This window comes from Strix uralensis, chromosome 3 (genome assembly GCF_047716275.1).
Source record: "Strix uralensis isolate ZFMK-TIS-50842 chromosome 3, bStrUra1, whole genome shotgun sequence".
NCBI lineage: Eukaryota > Metazoa > Chordata > Aves > Strigiformes > Strigidae > Strix > Strix uralensis.
This window is the reverse complement of record NC_133974.1, coordinates 36,240,682-36,267,567: the sequence shown is the minus strand read 5'-3', so window position 1 is coordinate 36,267,567 and position 26,886 is coordinate 36,240,682. Positions and strand designations below refer to the sequence as shown.

Genomic DNA, 26,886 nt, shown 5'->3' with positions numbered 1-26,886 from the left:
CTCCGCCTATTCAGCCAAAAACACTGCTCCAGTCTTGCATATGTAAAAACACAGAGACACAGTTAGATTTTGGAGCTAACTTTGGGTTTTAAATAGAGAGAATGGGTTTGCTTCCAATTTCTACATCCAAGGAGAAATTCTGAGTTATCTTAAATCAGAAATTAACAAACTGCTTTCAATCAGAAGCAGGAAGAAACAGTTATATTTAATAAAGGAACAATTCTTATCTGTTTCTATCTTTGTAACATCAGGGGAAAAGTAATTAATGTCCCAACTGTGAGCTTCCCAAATGAAGTTACACATTCTGAAAATTAAAGAATAGTCTGAACATCTAAGACAGAAAATATTTTACACTGTGCTTTACATGACTTACTTGCTTTTTTGTCATGTTGTGATTCTTGTGACGGCAAGAATTGATACCAAAAATTTCTTAGAACATGCAAACTCTGCATAAAGCACAACAACTACTATTCCATTTGTGGAAATACATAAAACTGAGACAATTTAATTAAGAAATTATAACATGTATTTTACAGCCCAAGCAGTTTATCATCATAAATAAATAATCAGCAAAGGAGGTAACAAAGGAAATTCTGTTTCCTCAATATGGAAATAGCTTAGTTTTCTGTTCTCTTTGGGGTAATAGAAACTTTTAAAATTAACCTGACATTCATTCAGACCTGAATAAATTCATGAGCAAGTTTTTATTTTTGCCATAGGAAGACAGTAACACCTTTAGTAGAACTACAACTTGGCTTCTTTCTCAAATCAGAAAAAGAAAAAAAAACCAACTTACCACAGGATGTATTGATTGTATCACGAAGCTCTGCATATTTCCACTTGCTGAGATCATGCTTCTTAGTACCAGCAGCAGCTTTTGTGGCTTGAACTGAAGGACCCCTACAATTATTTAAAAAAAAAAAAAAAAAAAGAAGGTATCTTTTCAAGTATGAAACAGTAATTGTTACAAAATGAGGAACAGATCCCCCGATCAACACTGCAGCATGCTTATTACAATGAAAATCAGCAACAGAGGGACTGAATTCAAAGGCAAAGTACCATATTGTTTTCAAGATGTTCAAATGATTAAGAGAAAGTGAAAGCATCTTTTATGTCTATAGTAATTTGATTGGTTGCCTACAGTTTAAAAGGAATTCTCATTAATAGTTAGCGCTTACGTGTGAAAAGATGCATATTCTATTTATGTGTACCTCACCCCAGGCTGGTGAACATTATTCTTAGTACCAGTCAAGATGCAGCAGACAACAAAGAGTGGCCATATACACTTTTAGTTCTACTTGAAAAACAGATGAGGAAAAATATTTCTGAAGTAGGTAAGAAGTAAAGGCATTTCCTCTGCTGTTTAAACTGGATTAGGAAAAAATCCTTGTTCCCAGACTAGAAAAAATATTTCATGTCTTTGACAAAAGTCTAATTTGAGAGAAGAAATCAAATTAATTCTATATTAATTGTGTAGTAGCTGTCTGAGAACAGCAGTATTTGGCGGGGGGGGAAACAAGAAAAGGAAAAAAAGATCACTCAGAAAAAATGCTGGCCAGTATAGAAAGACTTGTACAGAAATAGTGTTTTTCAAAGGCAAAAAGTATCAGTCATGTAGGCAGTATGCAATAAAGTCAACAGCAAATGCAAATGACAAATTATTACTAAAATCTCCATCATCTTTAACAGTATGTATGAGGTTATCCATGTAATAAACAAATATTACATGTATAGGTATAAAGATAAACCTGAAGTATTTTGGGTTTTCCTTAAAAATTGCATGGATAAGTGGTGGAAGACTTCTCCCTCAAGAACAGCAAACCTCCCACGGATTATTTGCACATAAACTAAATTCAAAATGATAACATACAGTGATGATCAGAATATTTTTTAAACTCTAAGGAATTCAAGACCAGACACATGATTTTACCAACCTCTGCTAATCCCCATGACTAAAAACATGAGGCAAACTAAATTATCTTTCAGGATCTGAGAGGATTTGTTCAGAAGAAACTAGATTTTAACAGGGTAGCAAAATGCTCAATGCACTATGTCACATGAAAAATTCACAAGAGAAAAAACACAAGAAACCAGGCCTTTTCATTTGAAGGCTGTTTGTGCAGCAATATTTTTGTGGGACTCTTACATTATTACAGTATTTATAATCCAGTGAATATTATTTCAAAGTTTATTTTTCCATAAAGGTCTCATGTGGTACTATGAAGTTTTATGTTGTTTACTTTCCCTTTTTAGTTAATAGGTTATAAATACATTTTATGTGAAAAATTCCTCTATACAGATACAGCAGTTTTGAAAGCAAAGATAACAAATGCAAGTTTCATAAAAAACCATCTGTTTAACTAAATGTTGTTCTCAATAGCAACTGAACCATCTCTTCAAACGTAATTAAAACTACAGAATCGTACTGTTTCTTGCAGCATCGGCTTAATTATACCTACTCATACTACTAATCCTAGTCAACACACAGCTTCCAGTTATGGTATGTGAGAAGTCTGACTTTTAATCAGCACATAGCCAAGGGACAGGAACTTTTCGTCACCCTTACCACTACTCTAAGTATAAAACGAATCATTAGACAGAGAGTCTCCTTCAAAATATGTATTTTAGTATTTTGTTATCACTGGCATACCTGTAGGACATTAAAGGATTGCTGCTAAATGTAATTTCTACTGCCTGGTGTCTAACCTCCTTGAACCTAATTTGACAAATCCTAAGGATTTTCCTTAATTAGCAACACTACCCACCACTCTAAGAGTTTGCTACATAATTTATAGTAGCAGAACTAGGCTGTAAGATCTCTGGTTAAACTAGTAATCTTTAAGAATGCTAATCCAATTGAACAGCTTAGTCTTTTCGTTACAGTACTGCTCTGCACTCTGCAGATCACTCTTCTGTTTTCTACATGACTTTAAGCACGACATCCTGGCAGTAAGAGCAACATCATACTTGACAATCAGTCTTCACCACTCAACCTGACAAAGTTATGTATCATAAACACTAATTTCAGACTTTAAAAAAATCAGTCTCAAGTCAAAAATTTCAAGTAGATGAAAAGTGAAAAAAAATTAATTAAACAAGCATGCAATAAGAAGTATTGCATATTTAATTCAACCAAAACACAAAGCCTCTGATTTTGCCCCAGGGTTTCGTGATTTTTTTGCACATTAAGAATTGGCCATTGTCATTGGAACTACATCAATATATGCAATGCAACAATCTAGCTATCTAAATTCACATGCTAACTTAATTACACACAACATTGTTTATTCCTATTCTTAAAATACCACTGCAAGAAACAAATCTAGTTAACAGCTGCATTCTCAATTATCACGGCTCCAACTAGAAAAGCCATCAATCATGCAATACCAATCATCTTCAGGCTATATATACACAGCAGAGTAGCTTGTTTAACAACAGATTCACTTTTAAAAACTCTAAACAATTTCGCTTCCTATGTAAGCTTCAGAAAATCAATGTCAAAAGGTTATTGCTGTCCTCAAGTTGCACAAAACACTTTTTAATGCCTCATTGATATGGAGGACATTCTAACAATTTCTTTCAAGAGAGAATTAGTATTCTAACACAAACCACTAGGAGACTGTTCCAGTAGAATTATATTCAGATCTAAACCTGCATTCTCCTTTCCTCCTGCACTGTGCATAAAAATCTTGCATTAGCATTCAAGAAATCTCAGAAGGGGATTTTGTTTAGATGTCTTAAGAGGAGTTTTAAAATACTTTTAATATGGTAATTTTCAAAACTGCTTTTATTTGCAGGGAATTATAACTAGAATATTTTTCTTATTAAAAGCACTAACAGTTACATTAACATTAAATAGCTTCATGAACTCTATGTTGAATCTGTAGAAATACTCTTTTGAAAGATGTAGAGCCTAGTTTTCTATTATTGTTATAAGAAAGGTGAAAAGATAAGAGAGCTGGCAGAATATTAGCAAAATTACATAAAATACCAGGGTAGTGAGCTATTCTTGTTCTTTTTTTATATAATCAATTAAAATAGTAGAAAAATAATTGCTGAAAAACAGTGTGGATAAAGGAAATTTATCTGAAAGAAATAATTTCCTTATCTGCTTAGCATTTAAAAAGAACCATATTCCATTATTTTCCATTCCATAATAATGCAACCCATTTCGTGTGTGATTTATTTTTATAAAATGATTGATTCACTTGGTGTTGTCTTCTCACCTACCTAGACAATATTTCTGACATTTCTGTGGCCATTTGTTCCCTACAAGAAAATTGATAAATAAGCATAAACCAAACATATTAATATAAAGACACCCTCTATAACTGTGAAAGTCTCTTGCCAACCAAACGGAAGCTAATTCGAGTGCACAAAAAAAAATGGCTACTTATTTTAAATAATTTCCATTCCAACACATACATATACAGCCCTGATTCTGTAAAGTGAAACAGATCATACAGGACAGTGAAAAACAGATGGTATGTGAAAAAGTTTACACTGATTATATAACCACCTTTAAACAGATATTATTAGGTATATTACATTATTAATTTATTTATTAGACATAATCAAAGTAGTAGATATAAGGTATTAGAAACTGATTTAAAGTTTATAGATTCACACTAATAAAGATCATTATGGGGTATTAGTTATTAAGAGGACAATATCAATTTCCTTTGAATTAGTGTTGGGTTTTTTTCTATTAGAGCATTCAAATGGAAAAAAACGCCATACGCAGTCATTTGCAGCTTTGTTCCATTGGGTCTGAAAGCAGAAGATATTTATGTTAGATAAATTACTTCCTAGTTATCTTTCTAATAATCTGAAGTGGGAAAAGGTGGGTCATAGTATTTCCTGCTCTCTTACATCTTATTAAATATCTTACAATTTTTTTTCTTTGTACTGAGAAACAGGTTTATATAGACTCTTTCTTCTTCACCTTTCTCATTCAACCATGGTTAAATTATTTGTAAAAAGTTAAATTATGATAACCTGGAAAAAATGTACAAGTGAAAACTTCCCCCACCCTTTCTCCCCCTCACCACACCATCTTTCAAAATCAAAGATTTTTAGACATGCTACTGATATGTTTTATGCCTGGATAAGTGTATCACAAGAAATAGCAGCAATCCTCATGTAGCTACTCTGGGAACAGGACAGATAGATTCCTCATGCAAGCTGTGAAAAGACACTGAGTCTGCCACACTGAAGACCCACATGTACAGATGTGTAGCACTGAGTATGCTACAAATTAGAACTTACTTGGATTGTTCCAACACAACACACAGAACAGATATACTCACGACACCTTCACTGATGCTAGCTTATTTTGGTGCTATATGCTATACTATAGGTTTTAATAAGCCACATAAATGAAAAATATAGCACAGGTGAAAACAGAGATCTATTACTTAACTAACTTTTTATTTAAGTGCTAAGCACTTCTGTTAATTTACCCGTAGGTGCAATAAAGCCCTTATTATACATGCTTTCAAATTATGGGTGAGTAATAAAATTGGATGAAGCTAGAAGAGGTCCAACATATCCAGCACAGAATAAGGACAAATTAAAATGTTGGATCTACTGTCAGAACAAACACTTTTCTTCTTTGACAGGAGTCAACGAGTAAATTTTCCAAACAAACTACTAATACATACGAACATTTAACTATCTATGAAAATTAATGGTGAATGCAGCAAGGTACTGAGGAGAAAAGAAATAAAGTAGAGACTACTCATTTTCAAATATGACAACACGCAAGTATCACATATTCCTTAAAAATGAGCAAGATACAAGAGTTCCTTCAAAGCGGCACATAAAAATCACCTTGTTCTTACTATTTTCATTCCACAGATAGTACAGCACAATGGAAAATAACCTTTTATTCATGCCAACGTGTAAGCGTGAAACAATTTTTTTACAAAATTGTGTGAAACATAAAAGTCACAGTGAATTCAGTGTATCTTATGGTAATATGCAAGTATCAAATCCAGAAGATGGTAGAATATAAATTCCTTAGACTCTAGTAAAACTTTAATTGGTATCAAATAAAATAAGTCCTGAGAACTTATGTTTAAACTATTAAATTACATGTTTTGTTCAAACCGATATATAGTTTTAATTTCAGAGAAGAATTCCCACAGTTTCTGCAGGAATTGGCTTAAAGGTAGTTACGTAGAGATCTACTCTTGGATTTCAGTAGAAGATAATGGGGTCTGGGGAATTTTTAGTCTGTTTTTAAACAAACCAAAACAAAATCAAATCAAAGGTGAAATTAAAAGAATTTTCTTCAGTCTTTGGACATGCTTAAAACTCTTTGAAGTAGACTGCACAAACAGAAGGAAAATAATTTGCTAATGAGCTAAAAAGGAATCATGTAAGCAGAAAAGTACCTCTGTTACTTTTTTCTAGATTTATATGTATCCTTGTTCAAGAAAGGATTTACATTGCTGTGTTAATGTGTTCAGACCATTCCACACTTTCCAATCATTCAGAAGAGAGTCTTCATTCTCCTACCACTAGCTACACAGCAGAGAGAAACTGGCAGTCATAACAACCAGGACGATTAGTTTGTCATCCATTCTGGGACTACAAAGGAAGACAAATACCAGGATCACCCATGAGCAGTAGGAAACACTGCGGAGATTAGAGCTTCACTGACAGAAAAGTTACTGAATTCTCTAACCCCTTCTTGTCTATTGCCTCCTTTCTTTCATATTTAAGAGAAGTTTGCCAGGTTGCAACACCACAGTGACTTTGGGTTTACCTTCAAAGTATTGCACCAATTTCCAAACAGGGAATATATGAAAATCTCCAGAATGCTGTCTGTGTAGCACTTGGACATCCAACTGAGCATGTTAAAAAATCTTATCTGAGACAATATGACAGCTATTATATAACTGAGGGCAAAACCACAATAATTTTAGTGGAAGTAACTAAAAATCAATATTGTACATGACAAAAAAAGACCTAGATATCTCACATAGGCATGCAGTTATTAAAAAAAGTATAAATCTAGATAAAATTTGAGTAGCAAAGAGAACACATCCGGGAGCTTGAAATTCCATGGAAACACACGGGATTTTCTTACACCCCTTCTTTCAGCAACAATAAACTGAGTAGACTAGCACTAATGATGTCACCAATGATGTGATCATGTTCATAAGTCCCTTTATGCAATTTGATCAATATGTACCATTTTTACTGGAACTTCTAAGTTGCTTCTAAGGCAACACCCTTTACACAGAAAGAGCTCCTGCTTTGAGGTAGTGTGAATCTGTATACCAAAAGCCAAGGATTTCTTGTGACACATCAAAAAATTCACACAAAACAAAATGGTTAAGACATTTAATTTTCAAACCCATCTATGTTAAATAAATTCATTCCACTTTAAAAAAACTTACCAGTCAGGATGCAAATATAACTACTCTTTCTGCATTCAAAGAGGGCTTTTTGTTAAAAGAAAACACACACAAATTCACACTACACTACTGGAACCATCAAGCAACAGAAAGAGTATATTTTATTATTACTTATCAATGAAGAAATTCCATTCACTACTAAATTAGTCATAAAAATCAGAATTTAAATTGGTTGCCATCCTTGACAGAACTCAGAAAGAGAACTGCAGTTGTATTCACAAGCACCTACTAAATTATTGATGTAGCAAGATATAAAATGAAGAAAGTCTTTACACAAAAGTAATCCATTTCTAACAAATTTCACAAGTTAATTTGAAAAATATTCCAATACACTGACTTAAAAGGGCCATTTAATTAATACAAAGATACATAAACCCAACAAGAGAGTAGTCTTCTCAAAGGGATCAGGATAGGAAGAAGACACACCAAAAAAAAAAAAAAAAAGGAGAAACGTAACTACTTAATCCCATACCTGCGCAATCCTAAATCAAGCTGAGCCTCATCACTGATGAGTTCTGCCTCACTTTGGGCAATTCTCATTGCAAGTTCATGATCACGACGTTCCTGTTCAAGCACCGCCTGGTGCTGGGTTTCCTCTTCCCGTTCTTTAGCTAGCTGTGCCTCAATTTCAGCCTGTTTTACAAAAAAACACCTTTAACCTTACACCAAATCAAAACCAAATGCTACATAAGTAAATTATTAGAAAAATATGCCAAGTAGTACATTTATGGCTTTCAAAACATGCAAAATTCACAGAACTGAAAAAGTAACAGCATTAGTATTTAGTTTAGCCTAACAAAACTAAAACAGCTACAGACTGCATCTTGGTTTTCATACAGTTTATCAAATCATTATTGTCCACCACTCATATTATCTTTCCAAATTAACGTGCCAATCAATTATTCCTTATTTAAAAAACACATGAAGCTTTTTGTTAGCTATTATGAAAATTACCCTTCAAAAGTTTTTAGAATTATTAGAACTCACATGATACAGAGCCATATGGTTACTCCTCCACAGCACTAATACAGTACTCCCTTAATATTCTGCACCTGGCATTACAGGACTTTGCAATAGGCATTGTTTTGCATATAGGTCCATGGTTCATTTTGAAAAAGGATCAAGACAAACACTGAAATCCTCTGTGGACCTGATCTGGCTTTGCATTTAAGCAAATGGTACAATTCTGACTTACTGCAATGCAGAAGCAATCCAGATACACTGCCTCCACAGAGCAAAACTATAATTCCAGTTTACCGTCATTATTTAACAAAGGGTCTTGCACACACAGTAAGTAAAACAAGACCACCTAATTCATACTTCTGAAAGTCATACACACCAAGGCTTAGCAGTGCCCTTCTTGGTGCCCAAAAGTCATCAAAGGACACAAAGTCACTTCCTACTCATCATCATGAATTTGCACCACTAAAGCAACGCAGTAACACCAGAGACTTTACCCTATGAATCTCATTTTTGATTAGCTGATAGCAACAACCACTGGGAAGAGAGGAAATGAGTAATTAACTGTATGTAGAAGAAAGAAATACCCTCCTGGATTACATATATGCTTTGTACCCAAATGCAGTGTTTCTAAGTAAAAGTGTAAATTACATTCTGCACTGCAGATATCCACATCTCGGAAACAAAGAAACATAAATAAAATCCCTAGAGATGCTCATAGTGCTGGCAGACCAAGTTTCTAAACCTTCTGGCAACAGGCCATCTTGATCTCTCAGTGGACAAAGTTTAATCCATTTAAACTGTCCCTGAATGGAAACTTACCCTATGAATTTCTCACAAAACACGAGGCATATCTGCAATGGTCTCCAAGGAATGATTTAGAGACTAACCAAATAGCAACTTACTTTTTTTCTGTTTAAATTCTGCAGGCTGGTAGAGCTTATTATTCTGATACAGGTGACAGACAGGAACACAGGAAAGATTCAATTTTCATCAAAGGCAGGCTGTAATCTCTCTGTTAGTTCCAGGGACTTGTTTATCAAGAATGAGGGTGAGGTGATAGAAAAGAGTATGCAGACACAAGGAGGATATAAGCAGTGCTAGGCTAACTCCAGGGATAACAAGATACAGGACAAAAATTCTGCTTCCGATTAATCGTGGACAGGGCTTAAAAGAGTCTGTAAATATCAGCGACCACAGTCCTCCAAGACAAGAGGAACACAAGGGCATAGGGGCCAAACACACCTCAGAGTGAGAGTTCATGATGGGATCAGTAAGAAGCATCAGGAATCAAGGGGGAGAGGTGGAGGAGCTGGGTGTATTTGTTCTACATGAATACAGACAAAGGGGCTACGAGAGACAGTCCTGTATCCTCTCATTATTACTAATATTCTGAAAGTGTTTACAGTTAAGCTGGTACGTGGCACAGCCTGAGTCCAGATGTAACTTCTAGTAAAAGACAGCCAAACTTACCTGACATGGAACACCTGCAAAAACTTCAAAGGCTTAACTAGGATTCTCCAGTGTTGCGTATTTTTAACTTTAAAATAACTTTAAAAACAAATGCAGCCCTACTCAGAAGACATGAACTTGCATGTGAACCAGAAATAGATGATTTGTATTGGGATGCCCTAATCATGATTTTTGCCTTACATTTGCTACTAAAGCAACACTGCTGAATGACTGTGAGACATGCATTTATAAAATAAAGCCACTAGACTCAGTGGAGAACCTAAGCTGTGAAAAAGACTTAAAAAAAAATTAAAAAACAAACAAAAACACCCACCAAGAAAAAAAAAACAAAATAGAACCCACACACAGCTAAAACATTAACCTGAATACGCTTTTCTTCGTCTTCCCTCTTTTTCCTCTCTTCCTCTTCCTGTTTCCTCTTTGCCTCAATCTCAGATTTCCTATTGCAAAATAGGAAGAAGAAATGAAAACATACTATTACGATGCAAGTGAACAAGAGATAGGAAAGCACCTTCCATAAAATTAAATGGTAATCCAGAAGTCAGTCGTCCTGAAGAAAGGACACTAAATGTAAAGTCAAGAAACTTCCCAAGCCCATCTGCATTTCCAGCTGCATCATATATTTTTTTCCACACTTCTATGATTCTATACTCTATTCTGACTGCACTTACCTCATAAATCACTGGGAAAGGAAACGTTTTAACACTGCATACCACACCAAGAGACTCTCTTTAAGCACAGGAGTATTAGAAATGACCTCATTAAAGTGCCTTTCCTATTTTCATTTTACAATTAGCAATTTATTCAAGACTCACAGACGTCTTTCCTCTTCTTCCTTCCTTCGTTGTTGCTCTTCCTCTTCACGTCTCTTTCTTTCTTTTTCCATTTCCTCCTGGATGCGTCTCAGCCTTTCTGCTTCCTCCTCTTGCTGTTTCTTCTTTTGCAGTGCACTTAGAAGCTGCTCTGAACTTCTAACTAGAGCATCATATTCTTTCTGTATCTGATCCCTAGTCATTATAGTGGTCTGTAAAATGAAATAGTAAGAGGGGATTATATTCTTTTACATTTATACTTCACTTTTAAAAAATGTATATTGAAAAAAGATTAAGTGAAATGAGAGCATTAAGCAGTATAATTATATACACATTTGAGGGTGGGGGAGCTGGAACACATCCTTCCCTTTCTTCCTAAAATCCTGGGGATCCATTCCTCTCCCATATAAAACCATACAAAGTAATCTCCATGTTATCACTGAAATTAAACCTGACTTCTCTTTAAAATGTGACTTCATTTTTTAAACCTTGCAGTTTTAAGCAACAGGAATTAATTCTTACCACGCTAAGATGAAAACTAAGGACTTCCTCTTTTGTGTCATGTTCTTAGCTGCTAAGTGGTTATTTACAACTCTGCCCTTTATGTCATAGCACAGAATAGTTTTTCTTACTACGTGTGCTAGCACTCAGTAGAAGTACTGGACTGTGCCATGACTAACTTTTTTAAAAAAGGTTATTAGTAGCAAATAACAGGTTGAAAATACTTAAAACAATAGCATTTGCTACATATGTTTTCAAACCTCATTGACAGCTACAATTTAATTTCATTTTACAATTCACATTGATGTATACTAATAAAACCATGATATGGGGTATTTGCTAACCTTTTCTGAGGGTGTATAATGATGATAATCAAGTTATCTTATTTTTATTAAAAAGAGAACTATAAGTAGACAGGTTAACCCTATTATCTTTTCAACAATGATTTTAAATAGAAAAATCTTAATATGGTACATTAAAAAAAGCTATAATACTTCGTGAAACAGAAGTTCAACACATCAAATTGTTTCTAATATTAATAAATCCCAGTGTGCTTTCATTTCGTCTGTATACTTTTGCAGTAAGAAACTGAGAACTATAGACCCTGAATCATAATCAGCAAGCTGAATTCTCTTTACTACCAAGTCTGAAAAAAAAATTGTAACTGGAATATAAATCTCTTTGCTCTGTGATAAATGCTTGTACGTTTCAGCCCTGATTAATTTAAAACAGTGCTAATATTGATTATTCTAATAATAAAAGCGATGAGCAAACTATTAACAACACTTGTCTCACAATATCAACATGCATTTTTGCTTTAAATTCTCCAGTGCCAATTCTGAAACACAGATAATAATAGCAAAGTCTAGACATATGCACCCAGTTTCAGGATTCACTTCAGTTACATTCACAAATAATTTTAAACAGGATTTACCCAGTGGCTCTGAAAATTAAGACCTCTGTGTTAAAATGTCTTTTCTATTAAGAAAAATACATTGGCCTTCTAGTTTAGATTAAGTTTTAGAAGACTCCAGTAATAAGAAACTATTTATCTGATTGTGATCACACCTTAATTTTGGTCATTGAAGCATCAATAGAATACTCCAGCTCCTTGACTTGTTTGCTTGTCTCCGCCTTTCCCTCCTTCAGAGCACTCACTACTTCATTAAATTTATCAAGTCTTTTCTTCAGCTTACGCACTTTTATCAGGCCATCAATGCTGTGAAGGGAAGACAGTTTATTTGTATCTTGAGATGTTTTTACAAGGGTGATATTTTTAAAACTACCACTAATCACTCACATTAAAGAGGTAGATAGGAGAGACAAGGTATGCCTTCTGATACAACTCACCCTCTTTTTTGAAATTCAAACATTATCACATGAAGTAACTAAGCAATGGAGCTTTTTGCAAACAATATTAAAAACTATTAGCAGACAGCAGCTCAAAATGAAAAAATGCATTTTTATTTTGAGAATCAATATGGAGTTTTTTTTTTTTTTTTTCTTTTTTTCCCTCAGTAACAAATCATTAGTATCCACCAGAGGATTTTGACTGGAGTGGATAAAGGTTGAGTTGGGCCACTTACTCAATGAGCAATAATGGGACTGAATCAGATAAAACTTAACTACACAGCAGGGAACCCAGTCATTAGACACCACAGGGTACAAAAAGTCTGGAGAAAAGAGTAGTCCAGGAAAACTTGGACCTTTTTTAAAGAACCAATACTGAAGGCCACACATACAAGTTACAACTCTGCAGAGACAGTCTTTCTAGAAAGAAATCCTTGAACTGGGATTCAGGAAAAAAACCAACACAAAAAGTAGAAACTATATCAAATGATGAGTACATTCAATTTAACATAAATCAAAAAGATGAGTACAGAACAGCTTAAAACGGGGGTTTTGGTCAGAAATGCCAAGGTACAAAATGAAACATAAGTATCAAAGAATGTAAAAGAACACATTTTGTAAGAACTCCATTATTAAAGAACGGAGAGCTGGATCTCTATTAAAGAACAAAAACATGTCAGCAAAGCTTAATGACCAAAATGATTTTTTCATCAGTACTCCATGCAGTCAGATTAAAACTAATGGAATTACCTAATTTCAAGAGGAGACAAGACAGACAGAACACAGCATTGTTTTTAAGAAGGAAAAAAAAAAAAAAAGAAAGTGGACCTATAAAGGAAGGTGAGGAAGGTGTGAATGGGTAAAGGACAAAAATTAATGAGTTTAAATCTCATTTAGAGAGACTTAACTAAGGATTTCTAATAACTAGGCTATCATTGAAGGATTTTATGAACAAAGAACTATACATCTCTTAGGAAAGGTTCAGATTTAGTCTATTCATCCTTGGGAAAGAGAGGAAGAACACAGCACCTCTCTCTTTTAGTCATACTTAGCATCATTCTATGAGTTCAGATATATTTAGTTAAGCATAGTAAATCACCTCTTTATATTAACAAGAAAATATTATTCAAAATCCATTTTCTTCAACCAAGAAATATCCTCTTACCGTGGTTTGTGCTTTCTCTTGCAAAGCCACATACGAATAGTCTTTTGTATTTTAATGCAGGCACTGGCTCGATATTTTATCTTATTTTTCACTGTAAACACACAGAAGATACTGAGACTCAATGGTTTATACAATTAAACACAACTCCTATATTACTCACAGCTCAAAACTGTATGTAGAAAACACGTGCTTGAGAGCTAGGTCTACACCACAACCACAAGACTTACAGACACAGCAGACAACAGAATTCACAATCCTGAGCCGGGCATAGAGGCTCCCACCCAAAACAAACAGGAAGAATTAAGGGCGCGCACACTCACGTGTGTTCGCCGCCCCCCACCCCTCGGGATTCACAGACATAGTACCCTCAGTTAAAGGTCACTGGACCTAGCAAGCAGGAAATGCTCAGCTCCAAGCTTAAGTCCTGTGCTGAAAAGGTAATCAAGTAGCCAGTATCTTCTAGAGATAATAAACTGGATGCAACTTTGCTGAGCATTTCTCTGCAATACTGAAATTAAAGAACACAAAATAAAACCTCCAGCTGTTGTTGTTCTAATACAGTCTTCATCTAAAGACTCAAATGATTGGGACAAGGAGGCAAGTTAAACAAAGAATAACATCAAGGCACAAGCACAAGCATGTGGGCTGAGTAGCTCAGAAGTGCAACAATAAATGCAGTTTTTGCATATACTAGAGGGAGCATAGATGCTGAAGGATCCATGCTGCCTTTAGTCAACAGCTGAGCATATGGTTTGTCACCACAGTGGTATTTGACTACTGGACTTAGGTAATCACAAAGATGCACTCCCCATTTTGTGTATCTATTTCAGCTTTATTGTTTGGATAAAATTAGCTTCTACCTTCCTATAAAACACTAAAAAAATGTAAGGCACATAAAACCAGCATATAATTTCCCTGGGATTCTATTTTTTGGACATAATCACAAACTTTCTGTCCTATCTTTCTGAGAAATAGACTAAATGTCATAAATTTCTAGGTCAAAAACATGATTTTAGTGTTACAGTTTCTGATATCTGAAATCTATAGAAGAATTCACAAATTCTATTTGTCCCCAAATAAACAGCAACAAACAGTATCCATGACATATGTAGATGTCACGACTGTGCTGGCCCAAATGCACGGCCGTAAGGCATGAGGCCGTTATGCTTTTCTTCCCCATCTTAATGTGTACTTTCCACCCTCCATGTTATTACAGATCTCTGACATCCTGCATCAGATCTTTCCTCACCTCCCAGACATCTTTACTGAAGCACCCCACAGGCACCAATCTCTATTCCTTACCACCTCATTCCTACTCTGCACAGTAAACTGGGCAGGCCAAGAACTTTGAAATTGCGTATCAATAGTGATAGGCACTTAGTTGCTTATCAGCAGTAATTGCTGGAGTGGAGATGTTTGCCCCATAGTTCATGTCAGTGCTTTTGAAGACGCAGTTTCTGTCTGAAGATGACAACCTCTGTGCAGGCCCTTCCCAGAACTAAATGACTCCATGTTGTCAGTGGAGAGTTGATCTACTGGTCTTTCCTGCTGATACAGAAGTCTCTCCCCTGAAAGACTTGTGATAACTAGTTATTTCTTTGCAAGTGTTTTGCAAGTGTTTTCCCAGGCATCAGTGAGCACCCAAGCAGACTGGACACAGGAGACTGGTGGTGGGCTGTATGGCCCATTTTGAAAAACCTCTGCTTTAAGTCTGCCTGAATATACCTAACAAAGCATAAAAAAATCTCACCAGCCTTGAAATCAATTACACAGACTTCCGTATGTAACCATCTGCTATACACGTCCTTGACCACATTTCAAGGTGATAAAAATTGCTTTTCTATATTTTTAACAAACATTTTGACTTAATAAAAGATAAAATACATACATTTAATCACTGAGAGAGAACACCACTGAACTTTCTTCCAACGACTGCAGATAAGCCAGTGATTCACTCGTTTAACTAGCTCTGCTAAGTGATCTGGATCAGACTTCATTATCTGATCAAACTCTGCAAACTAAATAGTGAAAAAAAAAAAAGTTTTACAAATTAGGAGAACAGAGCGTTAGACATTATTATTTTAAGAGCATGTTGAGCTAAAAAGGTAAAATATTTTTAATGTCAACTGAATGTCATCATTATATCAGCTTTTAAGTAATTCAAGTGAGCAGGTATGTCTGGCATTACTTCATTCTTTAATGATAACAGAAATGACTACTGGTTTTTTGTTTGTTTGTTTAATTGATGTGCAACTAGCATTTTGAATAATCCAACCATTTATTAAGCACCAAATACTTATTGCCAAAATTTTTAAAAATTAATTGTTTCTCTACATCCTAAACACTTACTCTGGCCTTCCACAACTTCGACACCTTTAATTCTGTACCTAGGAAAAAATAAAGTCCTGAAAGCACTTCTCAGTTTTTAACCTTTGTATAAGAGTCTGACTAAAGGCAACCTTTTCTGAAAATACCACACTTCTAATTTTTGGTAATTATGACAGTAAGAACATTCTTTTGCAACAGTAATTTTCCTTTCTAGTAACAACTCCTCCCTACTTCATAGAATCATAGAAAGGTTTGGCTTGGAAGGGACCTTAAAGATCATCTAGTTCCAACCCCCCTGTCACGGGCAGGGACACCTTCCACTAGACCAGGTTGCTCAAAGCCCCGTCCAACCTGGCCTTGAACACAGCCAGGGAGGGGGCATCCATCACTTCTCTGGACAACCTGTTCCAGTGTCTCACCACTCTCATAGTAAAGAATTTCTTCCTTATATCTAATCTAAATATCCCCTCTTTCAGTTTAAAACCGTGACCCCTTGTCCTATCACTACAATCCCTGATAAAGAGTCCCTCCCCATCTTTCTTGTAGATTCCCCCTTCCTGGAAGGCCACTATAAGGTCTCCCCAGAGCCTTCTCTTCTCCAGGTTGAACAACCACAACTCTCTCAGTCTGTCTTCACAGAAGACATGCTCTCCATAGCAGCAGCAATGCTCAGAATCACAGAAAGGGATTTCAGCTATAAACAGATTTTACTAGAAAACATCTTTTCTTTGCTCTGACTTGCTCTTTTTTTTAATAGTCAACATAAGGCTTAAGTGTCTCATAGAATGTCTGGGAATACAAACATTGCATTAGGAATACAGCAGCATTAGCAACAAGACCATGAAACCAATTATATCAGAATTGATTTTTTTCATAGAAAATGAACAGTATTTACAAAAAAACCTGGGCAACCTTATTTAAACTGGACACATTTTAGCAATGTGTTGAACAATGTCACCTGCAGAGATCCCTTCCAATCAAAATTATTCTAAGATTCATGAATTCCAAGAGAAACATTACCTTGCCGGGTCTAAAAAACACCTTGGTTAGCCCAAATTTATAATCATTTTCATTCAATCCCAAGGCTTTAAATAGTGCCTGAAATACAGAAAACAGTTATGATTATATTCTGCCTCCTTAAAAAAAAAAAAAAATCTTAAAAGTTCAAAAGACACACAAAAAAACCCCACAATACATTTTCTGTCCTGGATGATATAGAAGAATTAATTTCTTTCTTACCTTGCAAAAAAGCCTAGGATCCAGTCGAGCCAATTTTTCAGGCAAGTATTTCTTGTACATATTATACAGTTCATGAAATGAAGCTCGTGAAGGGAAACCACCTTGCATTAAATCCAGAACTGACACCATTCCTAAATTCATAGAAACACATGAACAAAAGCTGCTATCAGTAAAATGAAAATGAAGCAATGATTTTTATGATAACCAGTAGTTTATGACATAAGCCTCAAAGACATTGTTCAGAGACTAAACCACAAAGTTCAGCTGGGACTTGATCCAGTCTAACATTTCTTGATCATCTGATCATTCATAAGAAGTTAATACTGAACAGATGAGAAGAGCCCATACAATTTTCTCCCTGTTTGAGAGGTAAGTAACACGCAATCATGCAGAGGACTTTTTTTTCTAATATTTCTTCTAAATATTTTTTCCTTTTTAGCAGAATTGACATTTGCATTTTTAGAGAAAAAACAACTCAAACCGGGCTTTTCTTTTCATCATGTCAATGATACTAGTGAGATGTAGTGCAGTACTAGGTATCAGCTGCTAAGATATAATTTTAACATTTCAAATACTGCTACTACATTTTGAATGCAACTAGGACATGAGTAAAGCACAGACACAAAGTCACTAAAAGGTTCAAATTACTTCAAACAGCAAAGGCCATGCCAGTTTTTGCCCATGCCAGTTTTTGCTCACTGCTTTAAACAACTTTCAAGAGATCTTGCATATAAATTTTTAAGTTAGCTCTTAATTTGCTTTCAATGGAAATTTAATTTGTTTACACTAAGTCTTCCTTTTTCAAAAAAGACTTTATAGCATTACATCTTGCTCTTTTAAAATTACATGTTATAACTTTGGTTTACTAGATTAAGCTTCAATTAATGTTGCTAAAGAAAGCACATATGGAAAACTGAGCCTGTAAGACTACTGTAAAATATTGCAATTGTTGGGAGGGGGAGTTAATTTGTTAGTTTTTCCTCTCTGACATGCCAAATGCTATTAACCTGATACCTTCTACTAGCAATGCTAATGGAATTCTAATTTCTGAAAAGTTGTTAAGCTTTTGTGATGATAGCATGACATGTTAAACACGTGGGTTTGTCAAAACATCAGCTGCAGAACCTGGAAGTATCCTGACTTCAAAAAGAGAAAAAATTAAACACAAGCTACTAAAAATACAGAAAAGGGGAAAAAAAATATTGAAGCACTTTGATGAACTAACACCCTGTGAAGAATGACAATACTAGCACTCTAATTCCCAAGCAAGCAGTTCCTTCCACTGTTCAGTGGGGCATAAGCAAAACTGCTAATAGTCACTCTTTAAAATAAAGCTGTAAAATTGAAAAGCACCTAGCATTTCAAGAGTAATGAAAACGTAGCACTGAAATCTGTAGTATACAAAGCAACAGCAAAGACTATGCTGAAGTGCCCTCACTGGAAGTTCAGCTCCAAATCAAATTAACAGTGGTATAAAGAAATTTTGAGAAAGTAAAACAATACGATTTAACTCTATCACAGTATATATAAAATCAAGAAAACAGGTGTGTTTCAATTATTAGATATCTCCGCTAATACTGACTGCCTCTAAGTGCACACAGGAGTTTCTAACACTTCAACTGTCAAAGCAATTTAAAGGACTTTTATTGCTCTGGACTGAACTGCTGCCCTATTAACTTTGTGAGCAACACAAAAAGATGGGATTCATCTCCAGGTCAGGAAATCTAAATTTATGTACCAATATATGGCTAAGTGGCTTCTTACCTATGCACCTAGAGTTTGAACTCTCATTATAATCAATGGAAAAAACAGTTGATGGAAATAACATCAACTCTTCTTGTGAAGAAGAGACCTTATGGCTGTTCAGATGAATTATTTCTAGGGTTCTATTGACTAAAATGAGAGCTAGGTTACTAAGAATCTAAATAACTGTTCATAGGGCATAAATAAGCTACCTTCTAGAAAGCAACAGTTCAAGCAAGGAAATATTGCTTCCATCTCACATATTTCAAACTTAGGTCAATCTATAATGCCCAAAGTAATAAACAGAGGGAAAAATATCTGAGGCATATATTACCTGAACACTGAAGCTGAGAGAGGATCTGTCCTCCTTCAAAATGGTGATTCGTCATCTTTAAATTAGGTTTGATACAGCGAATAAAGCTAGACCCCTATTACCAAAACAAGAAGTTAGCAGAATCTACACATTTTTAAACCTTCTGAAATATCAGTTAGTCACTTAAGAATTAAGGGGGGGGGGGGGGGGGAAGATACAAAATAATAGTATTCCGAAAGAGAAATGCTGACATTCTTTTTCTCTCGTATATCGGTTTTGCACTCCAGCCTTGGTCTTGATGCAACTGATCTCAATGCTCAAGCTATTAACTGGATCCTCAACTTTTCAGTTCTCACTCAACTGTTCTTCTTAACATTAGTACAATCTAATTATGATTTAGCAGTCTAGATTCTACTACCCTCATTATCTTCTACAGTTACATCACCTAAATGCCTCAGTCCTCCAGAGTTCACATCAGTGAACATGCTACCAGCCTCCTGACACTGAAAACATTCCAGATGATCTTGACCTTCCTTTCTTCTTTTATTTTTTACAGTTTCTTTTAGCTCATGGCTTCACTCTCCTTTCCCCCATGTTGTTCCACTTTGCTCCTCTCATCACCATGTGTGCCATTTCTACAATTTTGACTACTGCTTTCTCTGATGATTTCACATTCCTTAAGGATGCTATTTTTGCAAAATACCATCCAATTATTCAGATTTTACTCTAACAGGTGGCTGCTAATGATAACCTACCTTAACATACTAAAACAAAATTGGGCCTGAGAAAACATAACATTACTCCTGGTTTGCAGTATCTTTTCTCTTTTTCCATCTCTCAGCTGAGAGTGAGAAAGCACCTGCCAAGGGAGCTCTATATTAACAATACATCCTCAGTCATGGTAGCTAAACTCAGAGTGCAGCAAGCGTGGCCACATACTTTTTCCCTGGACTGGGTCTCAGTTCCAGAGTGTTCTGTGTGAAAGAGATCATCTTTCTTTCAGACCAGCCTCATGAGTACAGTAAAATTGTAACGTTGGCTACACATCAGCACCTGTCCCATTTGTTTGCCATTGTTTTCCCCCCTTTTTCTTTTTTTGACAGAGCATAACCTCATATCTAAAATTGGTCAGAACATGTGGTCAAGAAAAACAAGAATGTGTTCCTACAACTCCAAGTTCTAAAAAAAAAAAAAAAAAAAAAAAAGATATGTTGAGCTACATGAAGAATTCCACAAACTGTCAAGTTATAACAGCTAAATTAGCAAATATTCATTAGGGGAATCAGGTTCTTTGACCATCTGAGCATTTACTGCCTATCACAGAAGTGAAATTAAACGTTTTATTTTTACCGGCTTAATGGAATCTGAAAACAGTAACTGATAACAAGTTATCACCTGCCTTACTTCTAAATAACATCTCCAAATCTTCTGCAAATTAGTTATCAATGATAACCAGTGAATGGAAGTAAAAGTGCTTACTCAAATTGTGTAACTTTCATTCTACAACAACTTTTTTAAAGGTGATGGGTTTTTTTAAACTCAATAATCATCACCTGCACAGCAAGATGGTTCAAAAGTGCCACATAACTGCAAACTCTAAAGCAATTACTTATCACATTTATTGTAAACCATATTGTTGAGATAATTGATTATGACTTATGTCAGAAAAGTAAGAGCCTGCATCTCTATATATACTTACAGTACTGTGAAGCTTCTCAAGAAGCAAATTTAACTGAGTCTGTAAAAGAAAACAGGTATTTCAAGAGTCTTACCACGACAGCTACAGAAATATACACACTGAATAGTGGTATAACATTACTGCATGCATGTTCATTGTTAGTAAATCAGACAGAATTGATAAATCAAATGTTCACAAATTTTAACAGACAAAATCATGCAAGTGTGCATGAATGGTCCTGAGGAAATTGATTGTGTTTAATTGTACAACAATACTGTATGGACTAGTTACTTACTACAACATACTTATCAAAAAAAGTGCCATTTGAGAAAATAAAGGAAATAATAGCTATGTAAAAAAATTAAAAAGAAAATGAGACTGATCAGCAATAATTTTTAAAAAATACACTGAAAATTTGTGAAAGTCCAAATTTAATCTAACAAGCATATATTTGTATGTTAAATAATTAACACAGAAAACAGATATATTCAGAGTTTTCTTGGGTTTTTTGACGTTAAGTCAACATTTAGGTGAATGAACTGCATAGTCTATTTTTAATTCCAAACTTGAAAATTTTTAATTCTCTGTTGATGACAATAGACTGTAAGTTTAAAATCACATTTACTGAGGCTGGATTTAAACATGCTGTGATGAGAAAAGACCACAGCCCTATGAATATTTGCGGCAAGTCTACAGGATCACCAGAGACTTAAGGCTATCAGGAAAAACGAGTTACAGTTGCTATTGAATGCAATTGGTAGGGACTTAAAACATCCCAGAACCACATCAGAAAACAGCTATACTTTTACTTTACAGATGTGTCTGTTTTACCACATGGATTACTGCTGTGCCAGCCTTTCTAGTTTACTAGCAAGCTTTAAGTATACAGACTGAAGTAAGACAAAATTCTGTATGTCCTAACATAGTCCTCATTTTCTGTACTGGAACCAAAATTTAAAGGATCTGACTTATGACTAATTTTTTTTTTTTAACCAGATCTTTACCTTGAATCCAAGAAACCAGGTTTGTATGGGCAATACGCGTCAACTACAGCTGCCAGTCATCCTTCCAGTGGATAAAATCAAGGGTTTTTTTAACTTATCATGGATATGGTTAGAAAGAGAGGAGTGCCACAAGAGGCATGACAAACACTAATAACCTCCTGCTCAGTTCTTACTTACACATACTCTTTATATCTCTACTTGAATATAATCTTTATGTTTTCTTAAGTTATAGATGCTTAATTTTGGAAGGGACAGCCTAATCTCCATCAACAAAGTACATTTCTGTCGAGGAAAAATACCCCTTCCTTATACTCCGTGATTTGACAAGAAATAAGCCAGAGCCGTTCTCAGATAAATTTCACTAATTAAATGATCATATGAATAAAACATATTGCTAAAACTACTGCTCTTTGAATTATTACGATTTAATCCATCATTACTGTAGTAAGGTAAATCATCCCAAAGATTGAGTAGATCTGATGAACTAATTAATCATTATTTCCTCAACTGATTTATGAGAATTAATTTTAATTAGTTATAAGGAAGGGATGTGTGAAGGATTTCATAAAGAGAAGTCCCTGCAACATCATCCAATAATTGATATAATCAGAAGAATTTGAGACTGACTGACATACTGATGCACTAAGAATTCTTATTCTTAAAGAGAAGAAATTTCTACTAAGATAATAGATCTTATTTTGATGTCATCTGAAGTGAAATTTTCAAGGCTATTAGTGTTCATCAGCAGCACATGTTGCGTCTGGGAAGGTAACACTAAATGAATTACTGGAAGTAACACGTACATTCAAAATGCCATGACACTTGAAAACATCGCAAGAATTATAGATTGATGGGCCAGATCCAAAGAGGACTTTAGTCATGTTCTAGGTGTAGAGGTGAACACCAAAGTCCAAAAGGCAATTCAGAACGTTCCCCAGTCAATTGCTGCTTAACTTATCTACCAGATGTGGGGTGCTAAATGCAAGAGGAATTTAAAACCCAGATGGAAGAAAGTGGAAACTATCTCAAAGATCCCACATCTTGGGATCATTTGGCTTGGCTTCATTCTGAAAATGCAGTTATAAAAAACAATGGATCCTAGCTTCACCTACAACACTCATGGTTGCAGGGTTGGCTCAGGAGATAGCTTATCTGTATGCAATTCCATTTTTCAGTCTGCCTTCTGATCATGCATTTTATATTAAACCAATTGCTACAGTTTAATTCTACAACCACTATATAAGAAGGAGGAAACTGAAATGAGCAGGCTGCCCAGTTCTCAGTTAAATACCAAACCCACTACCTTACAAGTCAGGCTCTGTCTCCTGTTCTTCCTGGCCCCAACAGTTTTACTTCTGGCTACATGACAACTCATCTCCAGAAGGTATAAAGAGAATTCCCTTTGTCAGACTGACCATTAACTTGGACTCCAGGAAATACAGTAGACATGAAACACTGAATGCAGTATAGACCTGAAACAGAATACTGTTACTGAAGTAAGTGCTGCTACCATACCCTTCCTGTTCTTCAGCCCCTGCATTTTTAGAGAACAGTTCTAAACACCAGCCACAAGATAACAATTATGCAAGAAGGAATTTATCTTGCAGTCCTGATTCAGCACTTAACCATGACATAGAGCAGAAATGCGAAAACTCTTCTGCTATTGGCACTCTACAAAAAGATTTTTGGATTGTCTAAGATACCTACTTTACCCAGGGACTGCATGAGGAGTCTAGCTAGGAACATGATGTGGGGTTTTAGGTGCCCTAGGTAAGGTAGCATACCAAAAACGTTGCAGCACTTGAAGGCATTGAAATCCTTCATTGGATCTGGCCCAGATGTGTTGAGAAGAGCTCTTGCTGAAATTGCAGCAGCTCTACCAACAGTAAATCCATGAGATTGAAAAATTTACCTGCAGCCCACGGTTGTGTCTGCTTTTCATCTCTTAATTCCCCTATAGTTCTCTTTCTAGCCATCCTGAGCTGGAATAGTCCAGCTAAAATAAAACTGCTGTATGAGAAAAGGATGCAGAAAACATTTGGAGAAGACAAGGTTTGAAGGTCAGCTTTACCACAAGCAGAAGAAAGGAGAAAATGAGGAGAAGCATCAGATTCAGGTATTGAGAAAGGAAACATTCAGCACAATGAACATCTTTCTGTGAAAGCCATGAATATATTTTAGAAGAGGAAAAACAGTGGTTAGGTTAGGTATTGAATTTTGAGAATGGCAAACTGTAGCCAATTGATACATCTTCTAGAATGCACAATTAAGATAGGATGGAAGAACACCTTTTGTCACATTAGAACCCCTTACACTCCACAGAATCCAAATTTAGATCTCAAGATTGCAAACCTTTTGAATAAAGACTTCTATGTGGCTTTACAAAATTCTGACTTAAAAATTACTGTACAATCTCTGTGAGGACTATTATGAAACATCTTTTTGACAGAAACACATAGCATGTAGCTTGAATACACTGTTTTCTTATAATTCTACAGAAAAAACATCTTTTTAACAAAATTTTCTTTCTCTGAATCTCAAATTACCACCAACCTTAGGTTTTACTTATTTCAGGGAACTCAGAACTGGCATATATTACAAGAAGATAAGATTCTTTGCTATATTATGTTACCTTGAATTTGTTTCCCACACTGATGAAACTAAGTTTCCCAGCTTTTTGTTTGGGATCCTTGTTGTTGTTAGCGTTAGATTCAAACAGCTGTCGAACAAACTTGTCCTTGGATTCACATACAAGAGATTCAAGGGACATGTGCAAAGCATCATTGTTTTTTTCCACAAATTGCATCTGAAAAGGCAACCCAAGAAATAATAGCACATTTGTTTCACTGCCCCAGTTACTGAAGTCTTAAAGAAAATTAAAGAAAACAATATCATATACTTAATTCAAAAATCAGCAAGAGTATGTGGGGTAAATATTCTTACATTATTTCAAATAACTTTTCATCTGGACACAGAAAACACTAATGTCAGAGAGAAAGGATATTTTTAAATTTGAAGCATGCTGGAATCATGAAACCCAAGGTAAGGTTTAGGGACTTTTAAGAGATCAGTTCTGGTTTTGCCAATGATTATCCTCCTTGTTTCCATTTCCAGCACTGAACACATCATGACTTGGGAGTTCTGAGAAGCTTAATTCTTCACTGCTTGTAGATCTTCACTTAAGATCTGTTGTGAAATAGGAATTAACATGCACACTTTAATTGGTGCATCTACAGTTTGGAATTTAATTGGTGCATCTAGAGTTTGGAAAATGAAATGAAAAATGGTTACTTTAGTAGTACTATGACTATTTAAGAACAGTTGATTTAATAAAAGATATTGTTGCTTCCTACAAACCTTACCTCTTTATTTAAATTTGCTCACTAACTTTTACAAGTTCAGAACAACAGATTACACTGAAATTCAGAGATCAAGACACTAGTATCCAATTTCACAGTTAACAAAATTTTCAATAGTTTCTGGTGTAACTTTAATAGTCACTTTGATATTTATGAACAGAAGAGGCCAAGACTAATTCAAAGAAAATACGAATTTGCCAGATATCCCATAAAAGGATTTAATGGTGATGAGAATCAAAGGACAAACACAGGCCTCCAAAATTCCCTTGGACTATGAAAACAGAAGACTGAAATATGCATGCAGCTAGATGAGTGTCCTCACCACAAATCAGATTCTGAGAACCGCCACAAGTGCAGTGGGAAAGAGAAACCAATAACAGGTGAGGTACAAGGCAGCTATAGCCCAAAAGTTTTAAGGCCCAAGCTAAGTCCCTCTGAGGGAGGGCATAAATTAAGTCAAGCATATTAGCATAGCTTCTGCACCAAAGTTACCTCATATCTAATTAGCTCTAACAGTGGAGCTCATGTGCTCATATCCGGCTCCTCTGTTCCTGAAGACATTCTAAGGTATTATTAACATATCATGATGAGGTACACAGTTTAACATAGAGCACTTGGAACAAATGTGTTCCAGTTTTATTTATTATTTTGATGTTGACTCACTGAGCAACCTCAGAAAAATCAGTTAGGTAACACACAGACTTCAATTTTCTTATTTGTAAAATGACCTACAGAATGTGCCTACTTCAAACAGCACAGCAATCATCACCATTCTTGGAGTATTTTGAAGTAAGAAAGAACAAGCTCTCAAAGTATGCATTTTCAAATGACAACAAAAAAAATAAATCTTTGGAAGCAGCTTTCCCCTTACACACTGGAGTTAAAGACCAGAACAAAGCATTATGGATCTTCTGTTTATCTTAAACTCTTATTTAAAAAAAAAAAAAAAAAAATAGGTTTTACATATTGGCTTCAGATGTTTCGATGTTTTTGTATGCTGAATAGTCGAAAAATTACAAGAATATGGAATGTATTTTGAATGTAGCAATTTCAGGTATTTCATATTCTTACATGAACAATTCTATTGCCAGCAGAAATGGAAAACAAAAAAGTATAAAATGTGATTTTTAATATAACATGAACAGTGACTGCAGACAAGGATAACAATGCTTCTGAAAAGCTACTCTTCAGTCTAACAATACTTTTATATCATGTATTCCTCTCCCCAAGATGCAAAGGTCTGTTGATGTAAGATTTGTAGTAGATCGTGAATCAATATATTTAATATTGACACCATTACCTATAGATTTATAACAAACTCTTACACAAAATATGTCACCAAAACAGTCTGTAATCTGAGAATTTAAAAGAAACTGTCAATTCTGTCACATACTCACAAATTAGTTTCAAAGCTAAGACATACCAACTTTTGAATTTCTCCTCTAATGAAAGGGAATTTTGTTATTTAACCTATATACCCTTAAAAATATAGAAATACAACAAACATAATAAAAATAGTTTTGCACAAGTAAAG

At 35.1% G+C, this 26,886-nt stretch overlaps 1 protein-coding gene across 4 annotated transcripts in view; it reads right to left on the bottom strand.

Moving 5' to 3' along the window:
• MYO6 (myosin VI) overlaps positions 1-26,886 on the bottom strand; it is a 116,450-nt gene that overhangs the window by 11,597 nt on the left and 77,967 nt on the right. For 2 of the 4 annotated variants that reach the window (XM_074861898.1, XM_074861899.1), the window contains exons 18-31: positions 24,626-24,799; positions 21,011-21,049; positions 19,333-19,426; positions 17,256-17,386; positions 17,037-17,114; positions 15,577-15,706; positions 13,689-13,779; positions 12,242-12,392; positions 10,676-10,884; positions 10,222-10,300; positions 7,900-8,060; positions 4,741-4,770; positions 4,231-4,269; positions 797-900 (exon numbers count right to left, since the gene is read on the bottom strand). In XM_074861898.1, the coding sequence (XP_074717999.1) occupies positions 797-900; positions 4,231-4,269; positions 4,741-4,770; positions 7,900-8,060; positions 10,222-10,300; positions 10,676-10,884; positions 12,242-12,392; positions 13,689-13,779; positions 15,577-15,706; positions 17,037-17,114; positions 17,256-17,386; positions 19,333-19,426; positions 21,011-21,049; positions 24,626-24,799 (1,510 nt within the window). The remainder of the gene's footprint in view (positions 1-796; positions 901-4,230; positions 4,270-4,740; positions 4,771-7,899; positions 8,061-10,221; positions 10,301-10,675; positions 10,885-12,241; positions 12,393-13,688; positions 13,780-15,576; positions 15,707-17,036; positions 17,115-17,255; positions 17,387-19,332; positions 19,427-21,010; positions 21,050-24,625; positions 24,800-26,886) is intronic. The other 2 variants (XM_074861900.1, XM_074861901.1) reach the window with 1 other exon arrangement.